This window comes from Capsicum annuum, chromosome 5 (assembly GCF_002878395.1).
Source record: "Capsicum annuum cultivar UCD-10X-F1 chromosome 5, UCD10Xv1.1, whole genome shotgun sequence".
Classification (NCBI taxonomy): Eukaryota; Viridiplantae; Streptophyta; class Magnoliopsida; order Solanales; family Solanaceae; genus Capsicum; species Capsicum annuum.
In genome coordinates, this window is record NC_061115.1 from 164782450 (window position 1) to 164806319 (window position 23870).

Consider the following 23870-nt stretch of genomic DNA (forward strand, 5'->3'; position numbering starts at 1 on the left):
TTGGATCTTCTCTATATACTCTATCTAAGCCTCGTGGGTATGGGTACCGTACTATCTTTAGATCTATTAATTTGGCCATTTCCGCTTTATTATTTGTAATAGGTCTCCTTATTTGCTTGTACATACTGAAAATAAGAATTCCTAACTGTACCAAGTTTTGAATGACTGAGTAGACCAATATAAACTCTTTTATAAGGTTGTGTCTCTCCATGTTTAATAGCATTTATCCTAGTCCATAGTTCCCATAAGATTGTGTTTAGAAGTGTCTAATATATTAACCTAAGCCTTTCTACGATAGGTATTTTTCACCATTTTAATATCGCTTATTGCATTTATATCCCAATAATCTTTATTCCTACAATAGAAGAGAAATATGACCAAGCCTTGTTACCAACAATAAAAGTAGTAAATAGATATTGGGTTGTTTCTATTTGTAGGTTTCCATGACACCAACATTTAGATACTGTATTGTATTTATCTTCTTCAAAACATCATTCAAGTGGATGTTGAACTTCTAGCATCTCCATATAAGAAAGGATAATTCCTGATGTGCTTTGAAATTAGAGAACATTCTATGTCTTTTGATTTATGTTTTACAAATTTTTGCACATGTTTTTACATATTTAAAAATGTTAGAATGTTGTTTCGTAGATTTTATATTTCAATGGAAAAGGGGAAAAAAGATTACAAAACTCTCAAAAATAGGCAATCTACGTTCGTAAATCAAACCACGAACAGCAAATTAAGTTGTGGAAATATTTAGAGCACATGTCAATAGGATCCTATTGAAATGATCAAATCACAAAGAAAAATATAGTCGTAAGTTCAATACACTGCCTCAATTCATGACCTATTCATAAAGAGAAGACGAAGATATCAAAGAAACGTACAATTGGACTTATAGATCGTGAATTCATTCATGAGCTACAAGACAATGTATAAAGTGAAGACTAAAAGCCATAAAATGTAATCGATGACCAGCTAAACGCAATCAGTTATTCTCAAGTCAATGCATGACCGTGGATTGGATCATAGATTGTATATGCAGAGCAATTATGATTTTTAGAATTTCAACTTTGTGTGCTATTATAAATGTCACATTCTGAATCAAGACTCGGGATATAATTGGTGTCCGGCGTTATTATTGGCTCGCGAATACCCTTAGCCCATCATACTACTATAATAGACACTAGAAAAATAAGCAAAACATCTGACTAATCATTTAATAAAATTTCTACTTTAAATCATGAAAATACTCATAAAAGAATACTATTTATAGTCAAACCAAATTCTAAAATATATGACTGAACAAACCAACTAACTAATCTATAAAATCTTTTCTAATATACTGAATATTATTTATCAGGAAAAGACCTTTGATCTACCTTTATGTAAGAAAATAAAGAAACTAGTGAACTAGATTACGTACTAAGTCTCCTGGAAATGATGAGGGCTCATCCAAGGCTAAGGAGATGATGCCTACTGAAGAGTTTGATCACAAACCTAAATCTTAAATTTGTATCAATATGCAGTGCAAAAAAGAACATGAATACATGAAATGTATGATATATAATAAAGATAGATTAAAGTAATGCTAATAAAACTGAAAATTGATACATAAATTAGATATGTAATCATAATTTGGAATTAACTAAATAATAAGATAAAACACACCCTAATAATGGATCATAACTGCAACTGATGGTTGAATAACTAGTATAAATCGAATGACTGAAACATAATAATAAGTGAGTGAAAATAAGTAATATGAAAAAAGAATACAAAGGATTATAAAGATTCTTGAAAAATTAATGGTGTAATGCCATAAATCATACTTTAAATAACATGCTGACAATCGTAAATCATGGGCAACTGAATAACTAAAATGTGAGTTGAACTAGAAGTGAAGTATTGTAAAAACTTTTTTTAAAATTGGAAATTGAGTTGCTAGTAAATCATGCAACTGAAACTCAATAATCTATATTTAATGCATCATAAAAAAATTTATAAACTAATGGCCTCGATCGAGCATATAATATCAAAAAAATAAATAAACTTTTTTATTTGGAATATTTTTTAATTAACATATACCGTGTAAACCCATGATGTTCAATGTCTTACCTACATTGATAAAGTTGTTTTACAGCTTGTTGAGGTATAGAATCTATCCGAGCTATGGATCCATACTAAGCCTCTTTTTGGCTAAAAAAGGAGGCGCCCTACATGTAATATGATTCTATTCTATGATGGCAATGTAATTTTGGAGCTTGTGTTATCTAAACCCATACATTTTTTATGCTGAATAGTCTTTACAAAATATATATGTGCTCATATTATGCTGAAGGCGTGCTAGTGAGTCTTAGCTTAAAACTGTATCATGGAAATATACAAATGGTAAGCCTATGCTTATAATTATCTGAAATATACTGTTGGTGAGCTTTGACTCTAAATCTTTTGAAAATGATAATCTAAATTTAAAGATATAAAAATACTTCTCTTTCAAAATTATTAACTATGCATAAGAGAAATCTTGTAAACTCTCATAAAATAGCCTTTCAAAATCATAATTTAACTTTTTCTAGTATTAAAATCAGATAACTTCTGTAAATCGTGAGATAAACTTCATAAGATTAGAAATAGACTCCTTGAATAAAAAAAAAAAGGAATGTACAATCAAAAGGATGAATTCAGTTTGTAAGATTTCTAATAATTTCATGAAGGATTCAAGGAGTATTATCAATAAATTAAGATACTAGATTCTAGGATTCAATTAAAAAATATTAACTGTGATTCATGTAATAAATCAAAATTGAGATATAATTGTGCAAAAAAATAGGATTCTCATACCAAAGGTTAGCCTTACATACCTGAGAAATTGAAGAACTTGAAAGAAGACTTGAAGGAACCTTGCTTGGAAACTCTACAATTTAATTTTTACAAGTCTTTGTACTTTGGAATTTGAGAGAGGCAGTGAAAGAATATATAGATGAAATTCTCACTATTTAGAGTTTAATGGAAGTTTAGTAATTATGGTAGGATGATTATAAGGGTTAAGTAACAAGGCATCCTTAATTAAATGGAGTAAGAAAAATTTCACATTTGAATTGTGGCGGTCATGTTGCACAACCCAATGTGCCTCTTGTGTTGTGCACCTTGAGGCCCAACATACTTCATCGAGTGTGTTCCACGCCCTCCAATGTAAAGCAAAGGCAATTTGCAGGATAATTCATCTTCGAATTATGGTATTGTCTAGAAGAAAACTATACAAGTTGAACTGAATATGCTTTTTTTTTTTAATATTACACTTTTTCATTTGCAACCTATAATCCTCACAAGGATACCAATGCTACTAAATTATGAGTCTAACTTCATGTTGTTCCATGTTCAATCCTAACTTGGAGGTATAAGTTGCTACATATAATGTGATCATGATAAACTAAGTCACGAAATTTCATATATTATATCCCCTTAATACTTTCATCCCCGGTACTTTTATCCCAATACAAGGGGTTGCCACGACACAACACTCGTATCACCAACCTGCAAATTAAATCTCTCTAAAGTTTTTGGGTTTGGGATGATGCGCCAGCCATAGCCCCAACTTACTCATTCCTCCAAAAATACGTTGTAACTCCCGAAACTTCTTCCAATCAATTTTTGATCGATCTTGGGTCAAAAGACTTGGTTCATAAGCTCTAACTCACAAAAAAAACAGTTTAAACATGACATGAAACACGAAGTGTTATACTAACATCGATTGTTTTACATGGACACATTTAGACATGGCAAGCATTTTGTCAGAGATAGTGACTCACAAGCTCAGCATAAAACCGAGTTATCCCTTGTTGAAGAAAAAATGCGACGATGCCAGCTACCAGCATAGAAACTTGGGCTTATTAATGTATTTCTCTTATTATTTCAATCCAATTCTATATATTTTTTATTTTTCTTATTAATTAAGAAAGTTATTAATACACAAATCTCATATTCATCTCAAGTTGATTTTATACATTTAATTATCTGTCTAAAAAGAATATCATCTTTCTATTATTAAAAAAATTAAAAATATTATTTATAACTGCACAAAAATCTAAGATTTGTTTTAGACAACAAATTTCAAAACTCTTCTTTCTTTTTTAAATTTATGTTAAATCAACTGATACCACATAAATTGGATCTAAGGGAACATCAGAAACTGCAAAAACTGCACAGTTAAGATTTCGCTAAATCATGTTGGTTAGGTATGAAGTGCTTACCATTAACAAATTTAAAGGATCCATACTACTCAAAAAATATTTAGGGGTCGTTTGGTGTAAGGTATTAAAATATATAGTCTCGAAATAAAATAATAGTCCCAGAATAAAAATTTTTGTGCCATGTTTGCTTGTTAAATTCGGACTAGGATCAATAAATAATACCGGGATAAGTTATCCCACCCAAGGGATGGTATAAATAATTTCACCATAATTTACATTAGGATAAAGCCATAAAATGATAAAATTACCCTCCAAACCTTTTAATTATCAATTTTCATATATATATATTACTTTACTATTATATATAAGGGAGAACGTGAGATTTTGATAGTTCTCACATCAATTTTTTTCTGTCAATTTTATCCCTAATTTAAATTTTAATTACTCTACAAATTTTTATCCATTTTGGTAAATTTGAAAAATTATATGGGCTTATTAAATTCTACAAGAGTGACGAGTCATGAAAAAATGACAGTGACACCATAAAAACTATTTATACAATCAAATTCAAAATTGATCCAAGGGTTTATTGTCTTTCTATTTTGTAAATTATTAATCTTACTTCAAATGTTTATTTTTTCTAACAAATTTATCATGGATAAGTAACTAAAGTATCTTGACATTCCCTTTCTAACTTAGTAGATGCTTAATTATTAAATAGAAATTTATTTTTTATATATAGTTAAAATGTTTGAAAATTTATTTTTTAAAAAAAAATACAATTCAACTTTTAAAATATTAATGATACTAAATAATGTAAAATGAGAGTAATTCTTTTTCACAATTTTTAATGATGATTTTTTAAAAAAAATGAGATTATCAACATTTTATAGAATTTAGGACAAAATAAGTAATTTAACATGAAATATTAAGCTAAATCAGACTAAAGGTATTTTTGTAAACGAACTATCTATTCTTAGAAAGAATAGAATGCATATCATTTTTAGTACCACAAACCAAACAATCACTAAAAACTAAAAGCAGGATAATTCTAAAACAACTAATCTCAATATAGCTAATCCCAAAATAACTAATTTCAGCATAATTTATTTTTCAACCAAATGACCCCTTGAATACTTTAAACCTGTCTCCAAACATAAGTGACCATTTCTTTCCTCACATATAGTTTCTGTTTTAAAAAAATATAAAAGAATATAAATTGCCATTGAACGTGGACTCGTATTTTTCGCCTAGCCATTCTTTCAAAACAGAGGAGCTAAAAGTTAGACACAAAAATTACTGCTACTTCATTGATGATAAATTGAACACACGTTCTCCACACTGTCTCTTCCCCTAATAAATAAATAAATAAATTTTTTGAAGACTCATGAATAATTATACTATCTTATTATTAATAAAAGAATGATCTTTGGAGTATTAAGTTCCTTCTTCTCATTTTTAATTATATAATTATATGCATGCAAATGCAATAGAAAGAAGAGAGCTCTTTTTTTCGAATATTGCACTAGTGAATCTTGATTTGCCATTACTTTAGGGAAAATCACCCCTTAATCTATATATTGATAAAAATGGTATGACCATCAGCCACCACCTCTAGCATGGCCAACAATTCTAAAGCCGTCACCACCGTACCACCTCAAAGTAAATCAATCCATTCGCTCTCTCCGTCTCTCTATATACACATTATATACTGGTTATGTTGTTATTGTATATATATACACACACATTATTAATAATACAAATGAAAATAGGTGATTTTCTTCTGTTATACTCCCTTCATTTCAATTTGATTGATCTGTTTTTATGGAGTTTAACAAAGTAAAAAAAAAAATCTTTTATCTTATTGTTATAAATAGAAGATACGTATATTGTATCAAAATGTCATTTAATCATGTGTTATTAAACATGTGCAAAGTTAAGATTAAATAGTTGCTGAAAAAATTAGACATTCCTTTTTTAAACGGATCAAAAAGAAATATAGGACAAACAAATTGAAACGTGTTGGTAATTATGATAATTTTAAAGTAGTGTTATCAGACGGTAGAAATCGGAACTATCCAAAAAAGGAAAAATAATGTCACATCTTGGATTCAAATTTTGAGCCACATCTGTTACTACACTAAAATCTTCCTTTGTATGAGGGTGGACAAGCCAAAGATTTATATATTTACGAAGGAATTTGCTTTTTACCCTCATAACAAGGTAGCCGTAAGGAACCAGTGGCTGGATTGAACCTTTGGTACAAAACGATTGTTCTTGAAGGGTATATATATTATTGAAAATTATTCTCCAATTTTAATTTCTGAATTGTTGGGGTGCAATATTCTTCTTTAATAGCTAAGCATTTTCAAACTCCCTTCCCTCCAAGAATTTTTTTTCAAAGAATATACAAGTTAGTGCTACATATATCTTGGATCATTTTTTGATCATATAACTTACCAAAACTTTGAGGAATCTAAACATGTCATTTCCTTATCTTGACAGATACAAATCCTTCACTTAAGAAAAGCTCGAAAGGATCTGTCGAAAGAGGTATGAGTTAGAGAACTAGAACTTACTCATTTTTTGCATAATATAAGATAATAGTATGATGTACTAGATTCTGCTGCTATAATAATGTTTATTTTGTACCAATAAAGTCACTCAAGTTGGACCAGTTTATCCACAAAGTCATTATAGCCAGAAAACTAAACGGATAATTTCATATTCAATTAACAACTGTCATGTTTCTTTTGTTTCTTTAGATACTGTTCTCTCTCAGCTTAATAACGACAAGAAGTCTGCGTATGTCAAGGCATGGGAAGAGAATGAGAAAAGCAGAGTGGATAACAAGTAGTATTTCTATAACTTTCTATATGTTGTTAGCTATCATACGACTGATTCTTGTCTATGTGAGAGCACAAGAAGAACAATTTGATATACTCTTTTAATTGCACGAAAGTTTTTCGGGCAATTCAACTGGTCAAGTAATCTTAACACTTGTATATGACTGAATAGGGCCCAAAAGAAGCTCTCTAAAGTTGCAGCATGGGAGAACAGAAAGAAAGCACATCTTGATGCTAAACTGAAGAAACTTGAGGTAAACATGCACAATCTTTAGTATATTTATTTTCAATTAATTCTAGAAGTCATATCCTGCAAAGAGGAAACCAATTTAACCTTTCGAATACGTGATACGTATTCAAATTCACTTGCACAAGTCAAGAGGGGAGAAAAAAAAAAGGAGATAGAAATCCATCTAGCTGACGGGAAAATGTCTTAATTTCAAATGTTCTGAAGTGCCTTTTAAAATACAAGTGGTTAAGCAATGCATTCCTGATAAAAATGGATTCCGTTTGTTTATGTACTAAGCACTCTAAAGTTGCTCTTCTGTGAAGCTTTCTGCATGTCTGGCTGCAAAAGAGCGTGATCAAAATTGTCTTCTACTTCAATTAACTACTAGTACGATGCCAAAGACAATGTCAGATTATGTATTTAATATATCTACCATGGTCCATCTAACCATTAATTGTGTGGTGACCCGCGTAAAAGTGGCCCATGCAGAGTCAGATAGACCACCGTAGTGCATGAGTTTGGCCTTACATGTAGGCCATAGAAGAATCCCCCATAGTTCTAGCAATTATAAGCGGCAATCCAAAACAATAAATTCTGGTTTGTGTCGGATGGTACTGCCCAAATTTTGGGTAATGCTTCGTCCGGAATAATCCTTATGGCCCAGTTTAGGATACTGTTCAGTCAAAATATTTTTGAATAGTAAATTTCATTCATGCTCACTTAATTTTATTTTTATTTTTATTACACAAAGATCATTTTTTCATTCATTACACACAGTAAGGCAATCACAAAAGTCACTATGACCGAATTTTATAATAATCCACTCGAAAAAAGATGTGACAACTTTAATTAGTTCGTAATTTTAATTTAAGAAATATAATTTATATTACCCATATCTTGTCTTTTTTATTTGTGTCCAACTCAATTTTTCTTATGGATTATATAATAAAAGAATATCAATTTCTTAATAGATTAAACTACCTAGTGAAGATTATTTTCATAAAAAAAAAATTAGTTAATATTTTTATGAAACTAAAATTATAATATAAGGGAGGATACCAAAATTTTATAGTCTTCACAATGACAATATGATAATCTTAATTTTCTTAAAATTCTCTAAAATTGAGACATATGTTGATAAAATATTTTTTTCCTCTAAAATTATGACATGTAGTTGATAAAATTATGGTAATTTTTTTTTTTTAAAAATCCTTTAAAATTATGACATATAGGTAAATTACTTTTCTCATCTAAAATTGTGATATGTAGTTGATAAAATTACTTTTCTTCATCTAAAATTGTGGCATGTAGTTGATAAAAAAAAATCTACTCATTTCTTTTCTTGCCACTTGGGTTTTTGCATTCGATATATTATTATGATAAACTGCTCATTTAATGAGTTTGTCATTGTACTTTTAATTGTTTGACTAATTGATTAATTCTCTTAGAAATTTTCATTATAATATTCAATTTCTGATAAATTACATATTGTTTAATTAATTCAACTAATAAATATAAAAATTAAATATCTAATAATTTATTTTTCTATTAAATTACTTATAAACGGTCAATAACATTATTTGTACAAATTTCGATTATACTTATTCGATGACAAAATTAAAAAGATTTTATTTTAAAACTATCTTTCACATGTTGATTTATCTTCAAGGAATCAAAATAATCTTAAAAATATTAATATTATACACGTATTTTTATTTTATGTGTTTTGAAAAAAAATTTATCTTGTGTTTTACTCTTTTTCGATGCACTTTTTTAGTAGATGAATGCAATATTATGAAATATTTCGTAAAAATATCAACCAAATTTTTTTTATGAAAAATAGTCTTCATTAGGTAGCCTAATCTATTAAAAAATTGGTATTCTTCCGTTATAGAATTCACAAGGAAAATTGGGTTGGGCACATATAAAAAGGGTCAAGATATGGGTAATATATTATATTCTCTTAAATTAAAATTAAGAACTAATTAAGGTTGGTACATCATTTTTCTGGTGGAATTATTGTAAAATTATTAAAATGACTTTTGTGTAATGAATGAAAAAGAAAATTATATAATAAATACAAAGTCTATTTTTTTGTCATGTACACTTTCGGCTGTTGATAAGCTTGTGTAATCACAATCTGCAGGAAAGATTAGAGCAAAAAAAAAGCAGAATATGCGGAAAAGATGAAAAATAAAGCAGCTTTGATTCATAAGGAGGCAGAAGAGAGGAAAGCCGTGGTTGAAGCTAAACGAGGGGAACAACTTCTTAAAGCAGAGGAGATGGCTGCCAAATATAGCGCCACAGGACAAAATCCTAAGAAGTTACTTGGGTGTGTTAGATGATAAGAACTTTTTTCATTGTATATTTTCTTACCTGCTGCTGTATAGTGCATGCTATTTTACATGTCCAGTTTTTTTGTAGTGCTTCCTAATCTATATAGGAACTTACTAGTCTGCTTAGGAAAAGCATTCCTGTGTTCTGGAGAATTCCATGTCAATGCTAACGATTCCATTTCAGAAGTGATACCATGATAACTCTATGAATTAAGCTTAGATTGAAGCTTTGCAATCTCCATTAATGGAGAAACCAATAGTGAACTGAACAAGAGAGGGAAGATGAATCTTCATATATGCAAGACCTTAAATGTAAGGCTGAACAGTGTATGTATTTATAGAAGAGAAAAAAAAGGAAAAAGGGGAGTCTAACTAACTTCTAGTGCAAAGCTGAATTACAGCTGGCATGTACAGCTGTCAATAAATAGAGCATGCTCTCCACTCTAACTAACTGCTGCATAACTGCCTAGCACTACTACTGCTGCAATTAATAATCTCAATAAGAAGTTTTCACAAACATTCACCTCTTATGTCTTTTAACTTTAAATCAGCTGAAATGTAGTAGAAAATAATTTGTGGAATGTCAACAATTATTCCATTTGTCGAGCAGTACAAAAGCAGCATTAATGAGCAAATGAGTTGACAAAGTTTCTCCCAATGTTTTTAGCTATGCAAAAGATTTACCTACAAAATATAAGCTTCAAGATATGGCAACAGTTCCAGTTCCAGAAAGAAACATGCACTATGTCAAAAACAAAGGGAACGTAAAGAGTAAAGCTACAAGGAGAAAAATATAGGAAAATTGCAGCTGTAAATTGCTATAAAAGAAACTGTACGGAAGGGAAAAACTGAAACTTTTGAGTGATTTTTATTTTTCTGGATGGTTACAAATGCACAATGCGTCTCCTATTTATACTAGTCCATGGATGATTCTAGATATCCTTCTAGATACATCTACAAGAAAAATCTAGCCATCTTTATCTTCTACTGCTCTAGAATATCTAGATAATTCTCCAAGATATTTATTCAAGACACTACACTGGGATATTCTAGAAGAACCTATTCCAGAAAATATCTAATATTTAGGAGTTTCTAATGCAAAAATATCTACTAACTAGGATTTTCTAGATAAATTTTAATTTCCTAACACTCCTCCTTAAGATTTTTCAATGAAACTCCCTGCAACAACCTTTGAAACTCAAACTTGTTTGTGGGAAGAGCCTTGATTAGAATATCGGCTTGTTGTTCTTCACTTCTGCAATGCACCAGCTTAACTTTTCCATTCTTCTCGGCATCTTGCAAAGCATGAAATTTGATGTTGATATGCTCCGTCCTTCCATGTTGCACTAGATTTTCAGCCATAGCAATGGCTAATTTATTGTCCACATAGATCACTGTTGGTTCTTTTGGCAAAGGATCTAATTCAAACAAGATTTTTCTCAACCAAATTTCTTGATTTGTAGCTAATGCAACAGCTACATACTCGGCTTCTGCGGAAGATTGAGCTACAATATCCTGCTTCTTTGTGCTCCAAGAAAAAATGTCTGAACCAAATGAGAAAGAGTAACCAGATGTGCTTTTGTAATCGTCCAAACATCCACCCTAATCACTATCTGAATAGCCAATAAGAGATCCATTCTCCACACTTTTATACCAAATTCCATAATCTGTTGTTCCTCTAATATACCTCAACACCCTTTTAGCAGCTCCAAGATGCTTAGTGCTGGGACATTGCATATATCGGGACAGTAGACTAGCTACAAACATCATATCTGTCCTAGTAGCAGTCAGATACAACAAGCTTCCAATAAGGCTCCTATAAAGTTTTGAATCTGCCCGCTTTTCTCCATCATCCTTCATTAACTTTTCATTCACAACAAGTGGAGTTACAACAAGTTTGCACTTATCAAGCTTGAACGTTTTTAAGAGATTCAGGGCATACCTCTTTCGGGACAAGAAAATTCCTTCAGAAGATTGAGAAATTTCTATTCCTAGGAAGAACTTCATCTCCCCTAGATCAGACATTTAAAAAACTTTTAGCATTGAATTTTTAACTTCCTAAACCGCAAGAGAATCTTCACTTGTGATCATCAAATCATCAACATAAACGGATATCATAATTAACTTCCTATTAGATTGCTTTTTAAAGTATAAAGTAGGCTTACTTAGGATTCGGCTGAAGCCTTGAGACACCAAATGAGTATCCAGCCTACTATACTAAGCTCTCGGAGCTTGTTTAAGGCCATAGAGAGCTTTTTTAAGCTTATACACCTTGTCTTCTTTACCTGCAACTAAAAAACCTTCAGGTTGTTCAACATAAATATCTTCTTCAAGAAATCCACTTAGAAATGCAGATTTGACATCTAAATGGTAGATTTTCCACTTGTATTGTGCTGCAAGAGTGACTAGAAATCCTACTGTTTCATGCCTCACGACAGGAGAAAACGTATCTCCAAAGTCCACTCCAGGCTGCTGGGAATAACCTTTAACTACGAGCCTGGCTTTATGTTTGAAGATGGAGCCATCTAGATTGAACTTCGTTCTATAGAACCATTTGACACCGATGATATTCTTTTGGTCGGGCCTATCAACCAGCTCCCAAGTATCATTTTTATTAATCATGGAAAGATCCTCCTCTATTATAGAAATTCAAGCTTTATGAGCTACTGCTTCTTTAAAGGAAGATGGTTCCATAAGAGCAAAATTGCATTGCTCATCAACTTCAGCTAGTGACCTGGTTTTCAAAACTGGAGAATCAGTTGTCAGTTCAACATCTGAAAGGTGTCCTGGTCCAGCAATAGGACTGGAAGAAATATCACTCATCTCCGGATTTTGAGCTACAACTGAAGTACTCCCATCTTGGTTCTTTACAACAATATCTCGATCCCAATCATCGTGGCTAGACTCGTCCACCGCAAGATCTCTGCTGATAAGCACCTTCTTCATACGAACATTATACACTTTGTACCCTTTTGCAGTTGTGCTATAGCCCAACAAAATACAGAGTTTCGCCTTGTTATCCAATTTGCCTTTTTTAGTATCTGGAACATGTGCATAGTAGACTGAACCAAAGACTTTTAAGTGTCTCGCAGACGGCTTTATACCTCTCCATTCTTTGAATGGCATCATGTCTTGAAGTGCTCTAGTTGGTAATCTATTCAGCAAATAGACGGCAGTATTGACTGCCTTAGCCCAAAAATATTTAGGCATCTTCTTTTATACCAACATGTATCTCGCCATCTCCATCATTATTCTATTCTTCCTCTTAGAAACCCCATTCTGTTCTGGAGTGTAGCTAATAGTGAATTGTTGTTGAGTACCCACATCTTTACAATATTTGATGAACTGATACGAAGTATATTCAGTTCCATTATCTGACTTGATGTACTTCAACCGGCAGCCGCTCTCTCTTTATACCATAGCCTTGAATTCTTTAAAAATAGAGAACAACTGAACTTCACTACTTAGAAAATAGAACTATGTCATTCAAGTTAGACCATCTATAAAGAGAATAAAATATTTATTCCCACTCAAAGAAGTCATCCTCATTGGTCCATATATATCTGTATGAATCAACTCTAGCTTTTCCTTCGCCCTCCAAAGACTTTCTTTAGGAAAGGATCGTTTCTACAATTTACCAAATTTATATGACTCACAAATATCTCGGCACATGTCAATTTTGGGTATATCAAGTACCATACCCTTGGATTGCATATACACCAATGAACTAAGGTTGTAATGACCGAATCTTTTGTGCCAAAGCCAAGTATCACTCATTTCAACATGGAAAGAGCAACTTTCAGCAGAATAGCATGAAATTGGAAAGGAATTGCCAATCATGTTAATTTTAGCTACTTCACAATCTTTAGGATCATAAATGACACATTTTTTATCCTTTAAAGTAAGTGAATAATTATTGTGAAGCAACTAAGCAACACTCAACAAGTTTTGAGTCAGGCTTGGCACATAAAGAACAACGTTTATGATTTTCATACCTTCATTCGTAGGGAATTTCACTGATCCTCTTCCGTCAGCTTGCACCAGTGTACCATCTCCAAGCTTCACTTTAGTCCTATCAGACCTGTCCAAGCTAACAAATAGATTTTCATCAATCGACATGTGCCTTGTGCACACACTATCGACATACTAATTATATCGATCAACACGTGATGTGTCCGAATCCATGAATACCTCCTCATCTAGTTTTTAAACTTGGTGATCTTCTACAAAATTTACTCGTTTGGAGGAATGACCACTTTAAGTTTGCTTTTGCCTGCAATACTTTTCAATGTGCCCATACTTCTTACAGTATCTGCATTGAATAGGAGACCTCTTGGACTTCTGCCAACAATTCTTCTCCAAGTGGTTTGTCTTATTACAAATACCACAAGGTGGAAATTTTCCTCTCCTCAATGATTTACCTTGGTATCCACCAGATTTCACCTCTCTAGAGTAGTCTGGAGAGACTTTTTTGCCTTCTTTTTGTTTCTTGAATTTATGCCTTACTTGAAAGGCATCTTTGACTATCCCTTCACTTCTCATAGTTACTTGTTGCTCTTGGATTTGCAACTTAGAGATCAGCTCAGCTATTGAAAGAATAGTCAAGTCACAAGACTCTTCAATAGCTGAGATTTTTTATTCAAACTTGTCCGGAAGGCTGACCATGATCTTCTCTACAACTTTCTGATCTAGAAAATTTTCACCAAGTATCCTTATTTGGTTTACAATAGTCATCAGCTTGGAAAAGACCTACAAGATAGTCATCCTTATTTGGTTTACAGTATCCTTATTTGGTTTACAATATCCTTATTTGGTTTACAATATCACTCGTTGCTCTAGTCATCCTTATCTTCTACCACTCTAGAATATCTAGATAATTCTACAAGATATTCTAGAAGAACCTATTCCAAAAAATACTCCCTCCGTTCCAAATTACCCATCCCAAATTGAGATGACACATTGATTAAGAAAAATAATTAATAGCATGCCTAGTTTACCATAGTATCCCTATTAAATTATGTTTATAATTTAATTTAAAGAAAAAGTAATTAATGCAAAGGGTAAAACATGAAAAAAAATTGTCTTGTCTTGATTAATGAAAAAAAAGAAGTAAAATGGAACATTAAATTAGAAAATTTGGGATGGATAATTTGGAACGAAGGGGGTATCTAATATCTAGGAGTTTCTACTACAAAAATATCTACTAATTAGGAGTTTCTAGATAAATCTTAATTTCCTAACACACTAGACCTAAATTTGCCTGACATATCTTGGCTTATATACCACTCAAGATGGCTCTATTAATATAATATCAATACATAGTGGAGTCAAAATACAAACCTTTTCTGCATCTAGACCTACTGAAGAAAATAGAAATTTTTTGATAATTCTAGCTTTCGTGACCACCATGGTCAGAGAAAGCCACCTATTGTTCTGTTGAAGAGCACTTCAAGGAAATTTCACTCAAGAATCCAGGATACAAGCTGTAGGTATCACTGTGTCTAAGAAAGCTCATGTCATTATTACTCGAAAAATCAAATGGAAGTTGCAGTGCTGATTCAGATGAATCCTCCAGTCCACTGGAGCTAGAGGTGTCATCGTATCCTTGCAAGACATCTCGCTTATATGGTTGACCATTCTTCCACTTTGTATCTTCATTTTGGTTGCCAGCAAAACAAAGGTCCATCTCAATTGTGATGCCTGAAGCAGATTCATACTTTGTTGATGAAGATGCTTGAGAGGCTGGACTTTTACTAGTCCTGCTTTTTTTTGTTGAATTTCCTAAATGCTTCTCCTACTTCTGAATTCCATATGCGCAAGAAGTAGTCGGTTCCAGAACTTTCTACTGATGATGGAAAGATGAGCCTCAGCTTCAAGCCTTGCACTTGCCCATTGTGCCATATGGCGGGCTGCAAGCGATGTAAGTGGAGTTACCAGCAACCCATTAGGTGCTGAAGAAGGTTCATGAGTTTGAGGATCAATGCCCATTGAAAGTAGGCGTTTCTTCAGGTGAGTATTCCACAAGTTCTTGATCTCATTATCCGTTCTTCCAGGCAGTTGTGACGCGATTGCAGCCCATCTGGATTGACGAAGTTCATGGTTATTATGAATAGGTATTGAAATAACAATCATGTTGCAGATTCTATTACACTACACCATACTCGGTTCCCTAACACTGGACAAAAGCTCAATTCGAGTACTTGACAGACATGGATCAAATGGATGACTTGCCAACAGTCATATTATTATGTTCTTCCAAACAGATTATAGTAGCTCATCACTTTTTTTATAGACTGATAAAGCAAACATGCAGGTAAAGGGGTAAAAATTAAAGGCCAATAAATTGCCATTCATAAAGACGTATCAAATCGAATCTGAATAGGATTAAAAGACAAGATACAAAATCATCCAGAAAGACTGGTTCTATATACGCATCAAACATTAGCTGCAAACATATGGACAAAAAAAATACAACGTCCAAGCCCACTATGATGAAATTTAAAGTTCAAATACTATTCACGATTCACCTAAATCTAGGTAATAGATTGCCAAGTTTATATTGTTGGAGCTTCTAGACATATTGAAACATGAGACCAGAGAGGATTAGTTATGGTTTGACAAGGAGTGAGAAATAACTAAAAATTGATCATGCTTTACAAGGACTGTAAATTGTGATAATATTTACTGGAAATAAGTGATTTTGTACAAAGACCATAAATATAACACCAAAACAGACAACAAACCTATTGCTAAGCATTCCATGTAACTGTATGACAAGCTTTTTTACTTCATGGGTAATGGGTCCTCTTTTGATGTCCGGCCTTAGATAATTCGTCCATCTAAGACGACAGCTCTTCCCGCAACGAGCAAGACCTAAACAAGAGAAAACATTGCCAAATTGATCTCAGATGGCAAGCTTGCTTCACTTTCCTCTGTTAGTTTACTTCTCATTCAAATTAAATATGTGAAAGGGAAATATTTCATCCCTACTTACCACATCACACACAATTTTTTTAAAAGAAAAGAGATTCGAAGGAAGTTATGCATCCGTAAGCAAAATATCTCTACTCTCTGTAAATTATTTCTTGAACAACGAAATCCATCACATAAAACGGGGCTAAATACTAAAACACTGAATCTAATTCTATACATTTTCTTTTTGATTTTTATGCCTTCATTCAGCAAAAAGATCAAATGTTGAATCCATTTGTTCTTTTGGTATTCAAGTAGGTTGGAATATGTACTATCATAATAATGGTAAAATCAATCATTTTGGTTTTGTATACCATCCCTCCTCTCCCTAAATTTGAATAAAGGCACAACAGAAAAAAAAATACACATTACTAGATTACAGACTTGCCTCTTGAGAGTTAAACCCTAAATATTTTGGGAGCTTAAAAGAGAAGTTTGTGGGAGCTTGGAAAGCTAGATTAACACCTATTTCTTGATTATATTACGGATTTAAGAAAAAATTCACCCTTTTCTTAGTAATTTCTTGATTAATTTCTTACAAACCCTAAAATCTTAGAGCATAATTTTAAATCCAAATTTCACCCCTTTCACTTGAATAATATTTTTATCTTATAATTACTAGTTTTCATCAATTTAACCTTCAAAACAACTACGATTCTTAATTTTAACCCGAATTTCAAAGACTTTATCCGGTAAAGCTCAAAAATGGTTTTTCTTCGATTTAAACCCCGTTTTTTACTCGATTTAACTTGGGTTTTCATCTGTAGGTTCCTAAAAATATGGAAAACATATTTTTGAAGTAAAGTTATAATTTTTTCCTTCTTTTTCAGAAATCCATTTTGGGGGCCCATTTTGACCCCGAACTAAAAGTAGTCAGTATGGGTGTCGTTGGTTTTGTTTTGACGCATAGATTTCATATTTGATATTTTTAGTAGAGCTCGAAATTATTTATGAAAAGTAAGGTCGCGGGTTCAAGTGTAGCGGATCAGTTTCGACTTTGGAGGTAGGTTATGGCTTAACTCTTCAGATTGAGCTGGGTAGTAAATGATGGTACAAAATGCATGTTAAGGGTGAGAACTAATCGTAAAAAATGGCTATCTATGTGTTGTGCCCGTATAGGGGCCTATATGTGATGTATTGTCGAAATTGAGATATTATGTGATATGTTTAACCGTGTGGGGTCCTATGTGATATTGATAGCCTTGAACACATGTAAATAATTGTATTGTGTTATTTAATATGGTACCATTAGTGTATTGTGATTATATCATACTTTATTGGCATATGAGACATGTGGAAATTCATGGATGAAATAAAAATAATAAGTGGATATTGGCTCATGTGATTGTGGGAATGTATCACTATAGTTGGTTATAGAAGTATATCATGTGATTGGTTGTGGAAATACTCATTGTGATTGGTTGTGAGCATTACATCTTCATATCATACTCATTCATGAAATATTGGTACCACTGTGACAACATCTGAGAAACACTGGTAACACCGTTTTAAAAAAATATTGTAATACCTTATAAAACCCTTTTCGAGGGATATGCCAGAAAGGAGATATAAGATATGTGAATTGTATATGGGTTGAAGAACCCCCATGGGTCCTACGTCGGGAAGCTTTAGCTCCGTAGGTGTATACGGGGATTGTGCAACGATCCCAGAGGTTGTGTGATGACCTCGTGCATCATCATCATATACATTGCACTTACTTTATTGTGTTTATGTCGTGTTGTATTGCCTTATTGACTTGTCATCTATGTATTTGTCTTACCTCCTTTTACTTGTGTTTGATGATCTTGTATCTACATGCTCTCTCTTGTTCTATTTATATGTGACATAATGTATACTTATGTTTAATATCTTGATGCGTTGTTGTAATATATGTGAGATATATTAGAACTGTTAGTGCAAGCGATGTGGGCTACCATTATGGGACATTTTCTGATTGCAGGTGACGTGCCCTTAGTGTATATTTTGTATGTTTTATTTACTACTTGTAATTTACAAGTTATTCTCATGATCAACTAAGCCATTCAACATTGTTTGGAGCCACAAGCTAATATTTATGTTCAAAAAACTTCTTGCCCCCAAAACATATTATTCTAGAGCTCACCAAGCTAAGGAAACAGGATGATTAAGTAAACAGGTACAAACACATGACCAAAAGAGTCCAAAACAAGGTAAATATAGCACATAGATGCAATGAAAAAATTCTCCTGTTTCACTCATTCATTAGTAGCTAAACTGCCTTCAAAGCTAGCACTTCAAGAATCAAGCTGAGTTCATTAGTACAACAACAACATCATACCCGGTGAAATCCTACAAGTGGGGTCTGGGAGGGTAGAGTGTAGAGAAGTTGTCTCCGAACCCTCCACTTAAGTAACACATACCAAAACAAAACAAAAGTAACGAAGACATCACAAATAATAGTGGAATCTCAGAAAAGGAACAATAACCATAAAAAAATAGATTGAGTTCACCAGTAGTTATGTTAAATAAGAAGTTCTTCTCAAATATAACAAAGATAATGATAGAATAGAGAAGAGAAGAGTGGTGAAGAAACCTGCAAGATGCGGAAGAGAATGCCAACTACCATGACCATGCTTCTTGATATACTCAACAAGCTTTTTCATCTTTCTCAGGTGTCCATGGCCCTTTATTTAAACCTTTCTTATCACAGCATGGTGTTCTCCCCATCCCCTCACACACAGAGACACACACTCACGTCTTTTATATTTGTTTCCAACTGATTAGTCACCAGTAAACAAGTCTTTAGCTTTAAAACTCTTTAGCTTACAAAGATAGAGTGTTTCTATGAATACCGAGGGAAAAAAGAAAAACTGAATTGTAAAATGGAGTAAAAGTAAAACTTGTAGGTCATATATCAAGAGGGGAAAGCATGAGGTTGTGGTCAAATGTTGAATGGAGTTAGAAAATCATGATTATAAGTTTTAAATTTAATATTACTAATAATAATATATTATTTTTTTACTATGTAGAAAGGTGAAGCAACGGACAACCAAGGGCAGAATAGAAATTTCACACTAATAAAAATCACCCCTTCAATAACATACCCAATTCAACATACCCAGCACTACTTCTCTCATACACAAACTCAAAAACTCTCTCTGTTTCTCCTGCTGTTTCTCCCACCCACCACCATCACCGTCCTCTTTCGCTGCAACCACCGTTGTCGTTCTCCTCCGATGAAAACTTGGGCAAGTGGCGTAGCATCTTTAGTTTCTTAACAGTAACAGTGATGGGAATAGACACAAACGGCATTCTTCAGCGGATTCAGCAGCACTTCTTCCTCCAAACAAATTCATCTTTAGGTATCTTTACTATTCTACTTCAGTTTTGCCTTCATGTTTGTTTTGAGTACAAATTTCTTTCCTATTTTTATTCATTTACTCTGTTCTCTTCTTTGTACGCTTCTTCTTGATTTTCGCGTATTTGACGATTTTTAAGGAATAATTATTATGGATAAAGTGCATGAAGCATCCCTTGTTCATGCAGGTTCAGTGAGAACTGATTGTACACGGGTCCAACGTGTAATCTATAGGTCTTTACGTTTGTTTGAAATAACATTAGAAATGAGAGCAGTTTTTGATGTGATATTTTCTTGAGAGCAGTTCTGCTTGCTCAATTAAAAAGATAGTCTTTATATGTAAATCTAGTTAAAGATCTATGATGCTTTTGTAACATATTCTCATTAACCTTCCAGATTAGAAATACTTTTAAGTTTGGTACTAAAAATTATGAAAGTTCTCCATACTGATTAAAAAAATAAACCTAGAGTTGCAAGCCTATTCTTAAAAGGTCTCTCTTTTTATGTTGTTCACTTATGAATACAATTGCTATTATTGATCATCTGTTCTTATGGAAATTAAAAAGTGCAGGTTGTTGCACAGAAGCCAATATCTAAAGCTAAAGGTGAATCTGCGATCCTTCAGGTATATTTTTCTGCTCATATGATTCAAGAAGATGTTAGTTGTTATCGCTTATAGCCCTTGTTCCTTCAATTTTAAAACTAAGAGAGACTTTTGGATGATTATGTAGGAATCAATCATCAAAGAGGTTAATGAAAATCCCAAAGCTGGATGGAAAGCTGCATTCACTCTTCGATTCTCAAATTTCACAGTAAGATCTTATTTATTTCTAAACTATAGCAGTTGTTTTAGAGGGATATTTCATCATTCCAGGCTCCTATTTCACAGGTTTCCCAATTTAAGCTCCTACTCGGAGTTAAGCCCCCAAGAGAAGGTGATTTGGAGGGAATTCATGTTCTAACTTATCCAAAGTTTAAGGAGTTGCCAAAAGAGTTTGATGCGCGAAAGGCTTAGCCTTAATGCAGCACAATTGGAAGAATTCTTCATCAGTTTCTGCATCTTATCATTTTGTCCTTCTATGATATATTTTGATTATTAGAAGAATGTTAATGTTTTCCATATTTTACATTGCAGATCAGGTGTCTGCTCTTGCTTTCTAACTAATCTCCCTCTTTTTCTTCTTTCTCTTAAAAGTAATGCTAAATGCCCCTTCCTGGTTTTTAAGTGGTTTTATTCTATGTATTTCAGGGACATTGCAGTTTTTGTTGGGCTTTTGGTGCTGTTGAATCGCTTTCTGATCTTTTATGTATTCACTATGGTTTGGTAAATTCATGTTAATCAAAGAAACACTTGCAAGGTTTCAACAATAATTGTTCACGACTGCTTTTAATGTGTGATGTAGAATATATCTCTATCTGTAAATAATGTATTAGTGTGTACTGGCTTTTTATGTGGGAAAGGCTGTAATGGCAGATATCCCATAAGTGCATGGCAATACTTTGTCCGCAAGGGTGTGGTCACAGAAAAGGTAATTTTTTTTCTTCTCTTCTTATTCTTACCTCAGAAAGATATGTTCAATGATGCATAAGCAGGGAAAAGGGTGATAATCTTCCATGGTTAGTCTGTTTTTTCTCTGTCACAACTACTGGATTTGATAGTTATGGTAAATGAAGCTTTCATTCTGCAGTGACAAGTTTTGTAATTATTTTGAAAATTAAGAAATAGCATTGGCATTTTCAGATCCTATTATGGAGATGAGGTAATACCGACTTTATTTTAGTTTATTCGCTGCTATTTTATAAGCGTGATATTCGGGCAAGCTTGCACGCACCTTACCAAGAACATAGTTTGACGTTATGTGAGTAACATGATAAATGATCCTGATAGTGTGTTGTGCACACTGAAAGTTTCTCAGAATGTGCGATTTGAGAATACTTGGTATCTTTCTGAATGGTGGCATTCTCCTTTTAACATTCTTGGCATGTCCAAAACTAATAATTATAAGCATGAACGTCAAATAAATTGAAAAAACATTATGATAAAGTGAAATATCAATTGTTTAGTGTTGCCTTTTCATAAGTAGCTCATTTGAAATGAAAAGTATGTTGTTGAACCTTGATGAATATACTGAAGCACACATTAAGTGAGGCGAAGCACTCAACACGTTTTAAGCCCCACTTCAAGGCTTAGCGCACTTTTGATAACACGGTTGCATACATCTTCAAGATATCTGACATAGTTGTATTAGATATGGTATCTACAGTTGGATTTAGAAATGAATGGATGCCCCTGTTTATTTGATACTCTATAAACTAAAAGGATAATTATGCCTAAATACAACTGTGGACAGTTACTCGTAGTATTTCTTAATCAATTGGTTCAGAATGATACTTGTTTGTACAACAACATCAACATCATACCCAGTCTAATTCTAGTGGGGTTGATGTGGGTAGAATGTAGAGAGCCCTTATCCCTACCTCATGTAATGGTGAGAAAATTGGAGTTTTATTATCTTATAGAAAATGTTCAACTTTAAGTAACTTCTTAACACACTTGAATAAGGAGCAAGAAGAGTCACTGGCCCGTATATAGTTGTTTCAAAAACTTTTATCTTTCTCTTTTGAATCTTCTATAATGGATGTTGAATTCAGATATTCTGCAGGTGAGTCGAGTATCTTTGAAAAGTCATTGAACTCGGGATTAGAGAGTATAGGGTTTCGAATGACAGACTGTAACTTCATCAGGGTAATTTCCCGTGGTTCTAGGAGTGCCCTTACACTTACTAGCGCAAACCTCAGCGGACAACCCATTAGTATAGACATCAAACATTTTGAGAACCTTTGGGAGCACTGTACATCTGTCTATGATGGTGGAATTCTCCCTGCTAGGCGAGCTGGATCGACAGTGTTGGATCTTACTAAGCTGGGGAAGTATAAGATTTTAAGACCTGGGAGGTAAGCTTCCAAGCTAATCTCGAGATGAACTGATATCTTTCTGAGAATGCTTCAACGAAGTAAACTTAAATGAATGATTTGAACGAGAAAACACTTGAGTTAATGCTTATTAATTTAGAAAAGTAGAAATTAGGTATAAAGAACCAGATTTTTTAGCATACTTAAGACTTGCATTCGTATAAAAGTCGGTCTTAATCATGTGTTACCTGGATATTTTGGCCTTTCTTTGATGCATGCCAGAAACTACTTTCGCTTCTCCAATTATTTCATAACTTATCTATTAGCAACTGGAAAATTGGCTATATATTTAGACATGAAAGATATAAAAACTTTGAAAAGGGGGGGGAGGGAGAAAAGAAGAAAGAAAACATAGAAATGGAAAATGATATCCCAAAGTACAAAGAGTGAAGACATAGAAATAGAAACTGATATCCCAAAGTACATAAACTGAAGTACTGTTTGGAATACGAGTTTTGAAAGAAGAAATAACAGAGGAAGAAGTTCCATAATTGTTAAAGTTGATAATATGTCTCATACATATCAAATTGGTAAGAATTGATTAATAATTCATGCACTGATCGAGTAAAACATTCAAAAGTGAAGAGACATTATGAGACAAAATGATCTTCATGTATCTTGATTTGTTATCTGGTGCAATTCCTCTAGACAATGTTTGGCATGCATATGTTCTATACAACTATGATTGTGCTATGATTGTGTTGTTGAAACAATTACCACAACAACAATAAAAAACTTAAGTAGCGTGTACGCAGACCTTACACCTATCTCGAGGAGGTAGCGAGGCTATTTCCAAAAGAACTTCAGGTGTTGTTGAAAAAAACTATTATTCATTTTTTACCATTTGGATTAGAAAGTCATTATACAAGTGTTGTGCTTAGATTTGACGAATTACTGCTCTTACGTTGAAAATTGAACGTGAGACCTCATGGTGCTCAACCCAACTTCATCGAACCATTAGGCTACAACCTTGGGTGCATC

At 32.9% G+C, this 23870-nt stretch overlaps 2 protein-coding genes and 1 pseudogene across 3 annotated transcripts; 2 read left to right on the forward strand and 1 right to left on the reverse strand.

Moving 5' to 3' along the window:
• The first annotated feature begins 5553 nt into the window (after positions 1-5553).
• Positions 5554-9991, forward strand: LOC107872534 (remorin-like). Of its 2 annotated transcripts, none has more exons than XM_047413235.1 (5): positions 5554-5858; positions 6702-6749; positions 6962-7049; positions 7215-7316; positions 9430-9991. In XM_047413235.1, the coding sequence occupies exons 1-5, from the start codon at positions 5816-5818 to the stop codon at positions 9614-9616; spliced, it is 468 nt and encodes a 155-aa protein (XP_047269191.1). In that variant the 5' UTR covers positions 5554-5815; the 3' UTR covers positions 9617-9991. The 2 variants fall into 2 exon arrangements, with proteins under 2 accessions (XP_047269191.1, XP_016574682.2); XM_016719196.2 differs by having other exon boundaries at positions 7215-7296; positions 9418-9989.
• Positions 9992-15032: 5041 nt separating this feature from the next.
• LOC107871934 lies at positions 15033-19285 on the reverse strand (annotated as a pseudogene).
• A 562-nt stretch (positions 19286-19847) lies between these two features.
• On the forward strand, positions 19848-22875 carry LOC107871933 (cathepsin B-like protease 2). Its single transcript, XM_047412192.1, is given in 9 exon segments — positions 19848-19920; positions 20105-20199; positions 20488-20541; positions 20648-20728; positions 20806-20963; positions 21162-21240; positions 21320-21445; positions 22569-22579; positions 22683-22875. Coding segments are annotated over 9 exon segments (870 nt in total).
• The last annotated feature ends 995 nt before the right edge of the window (positions 22876-23870 follow it).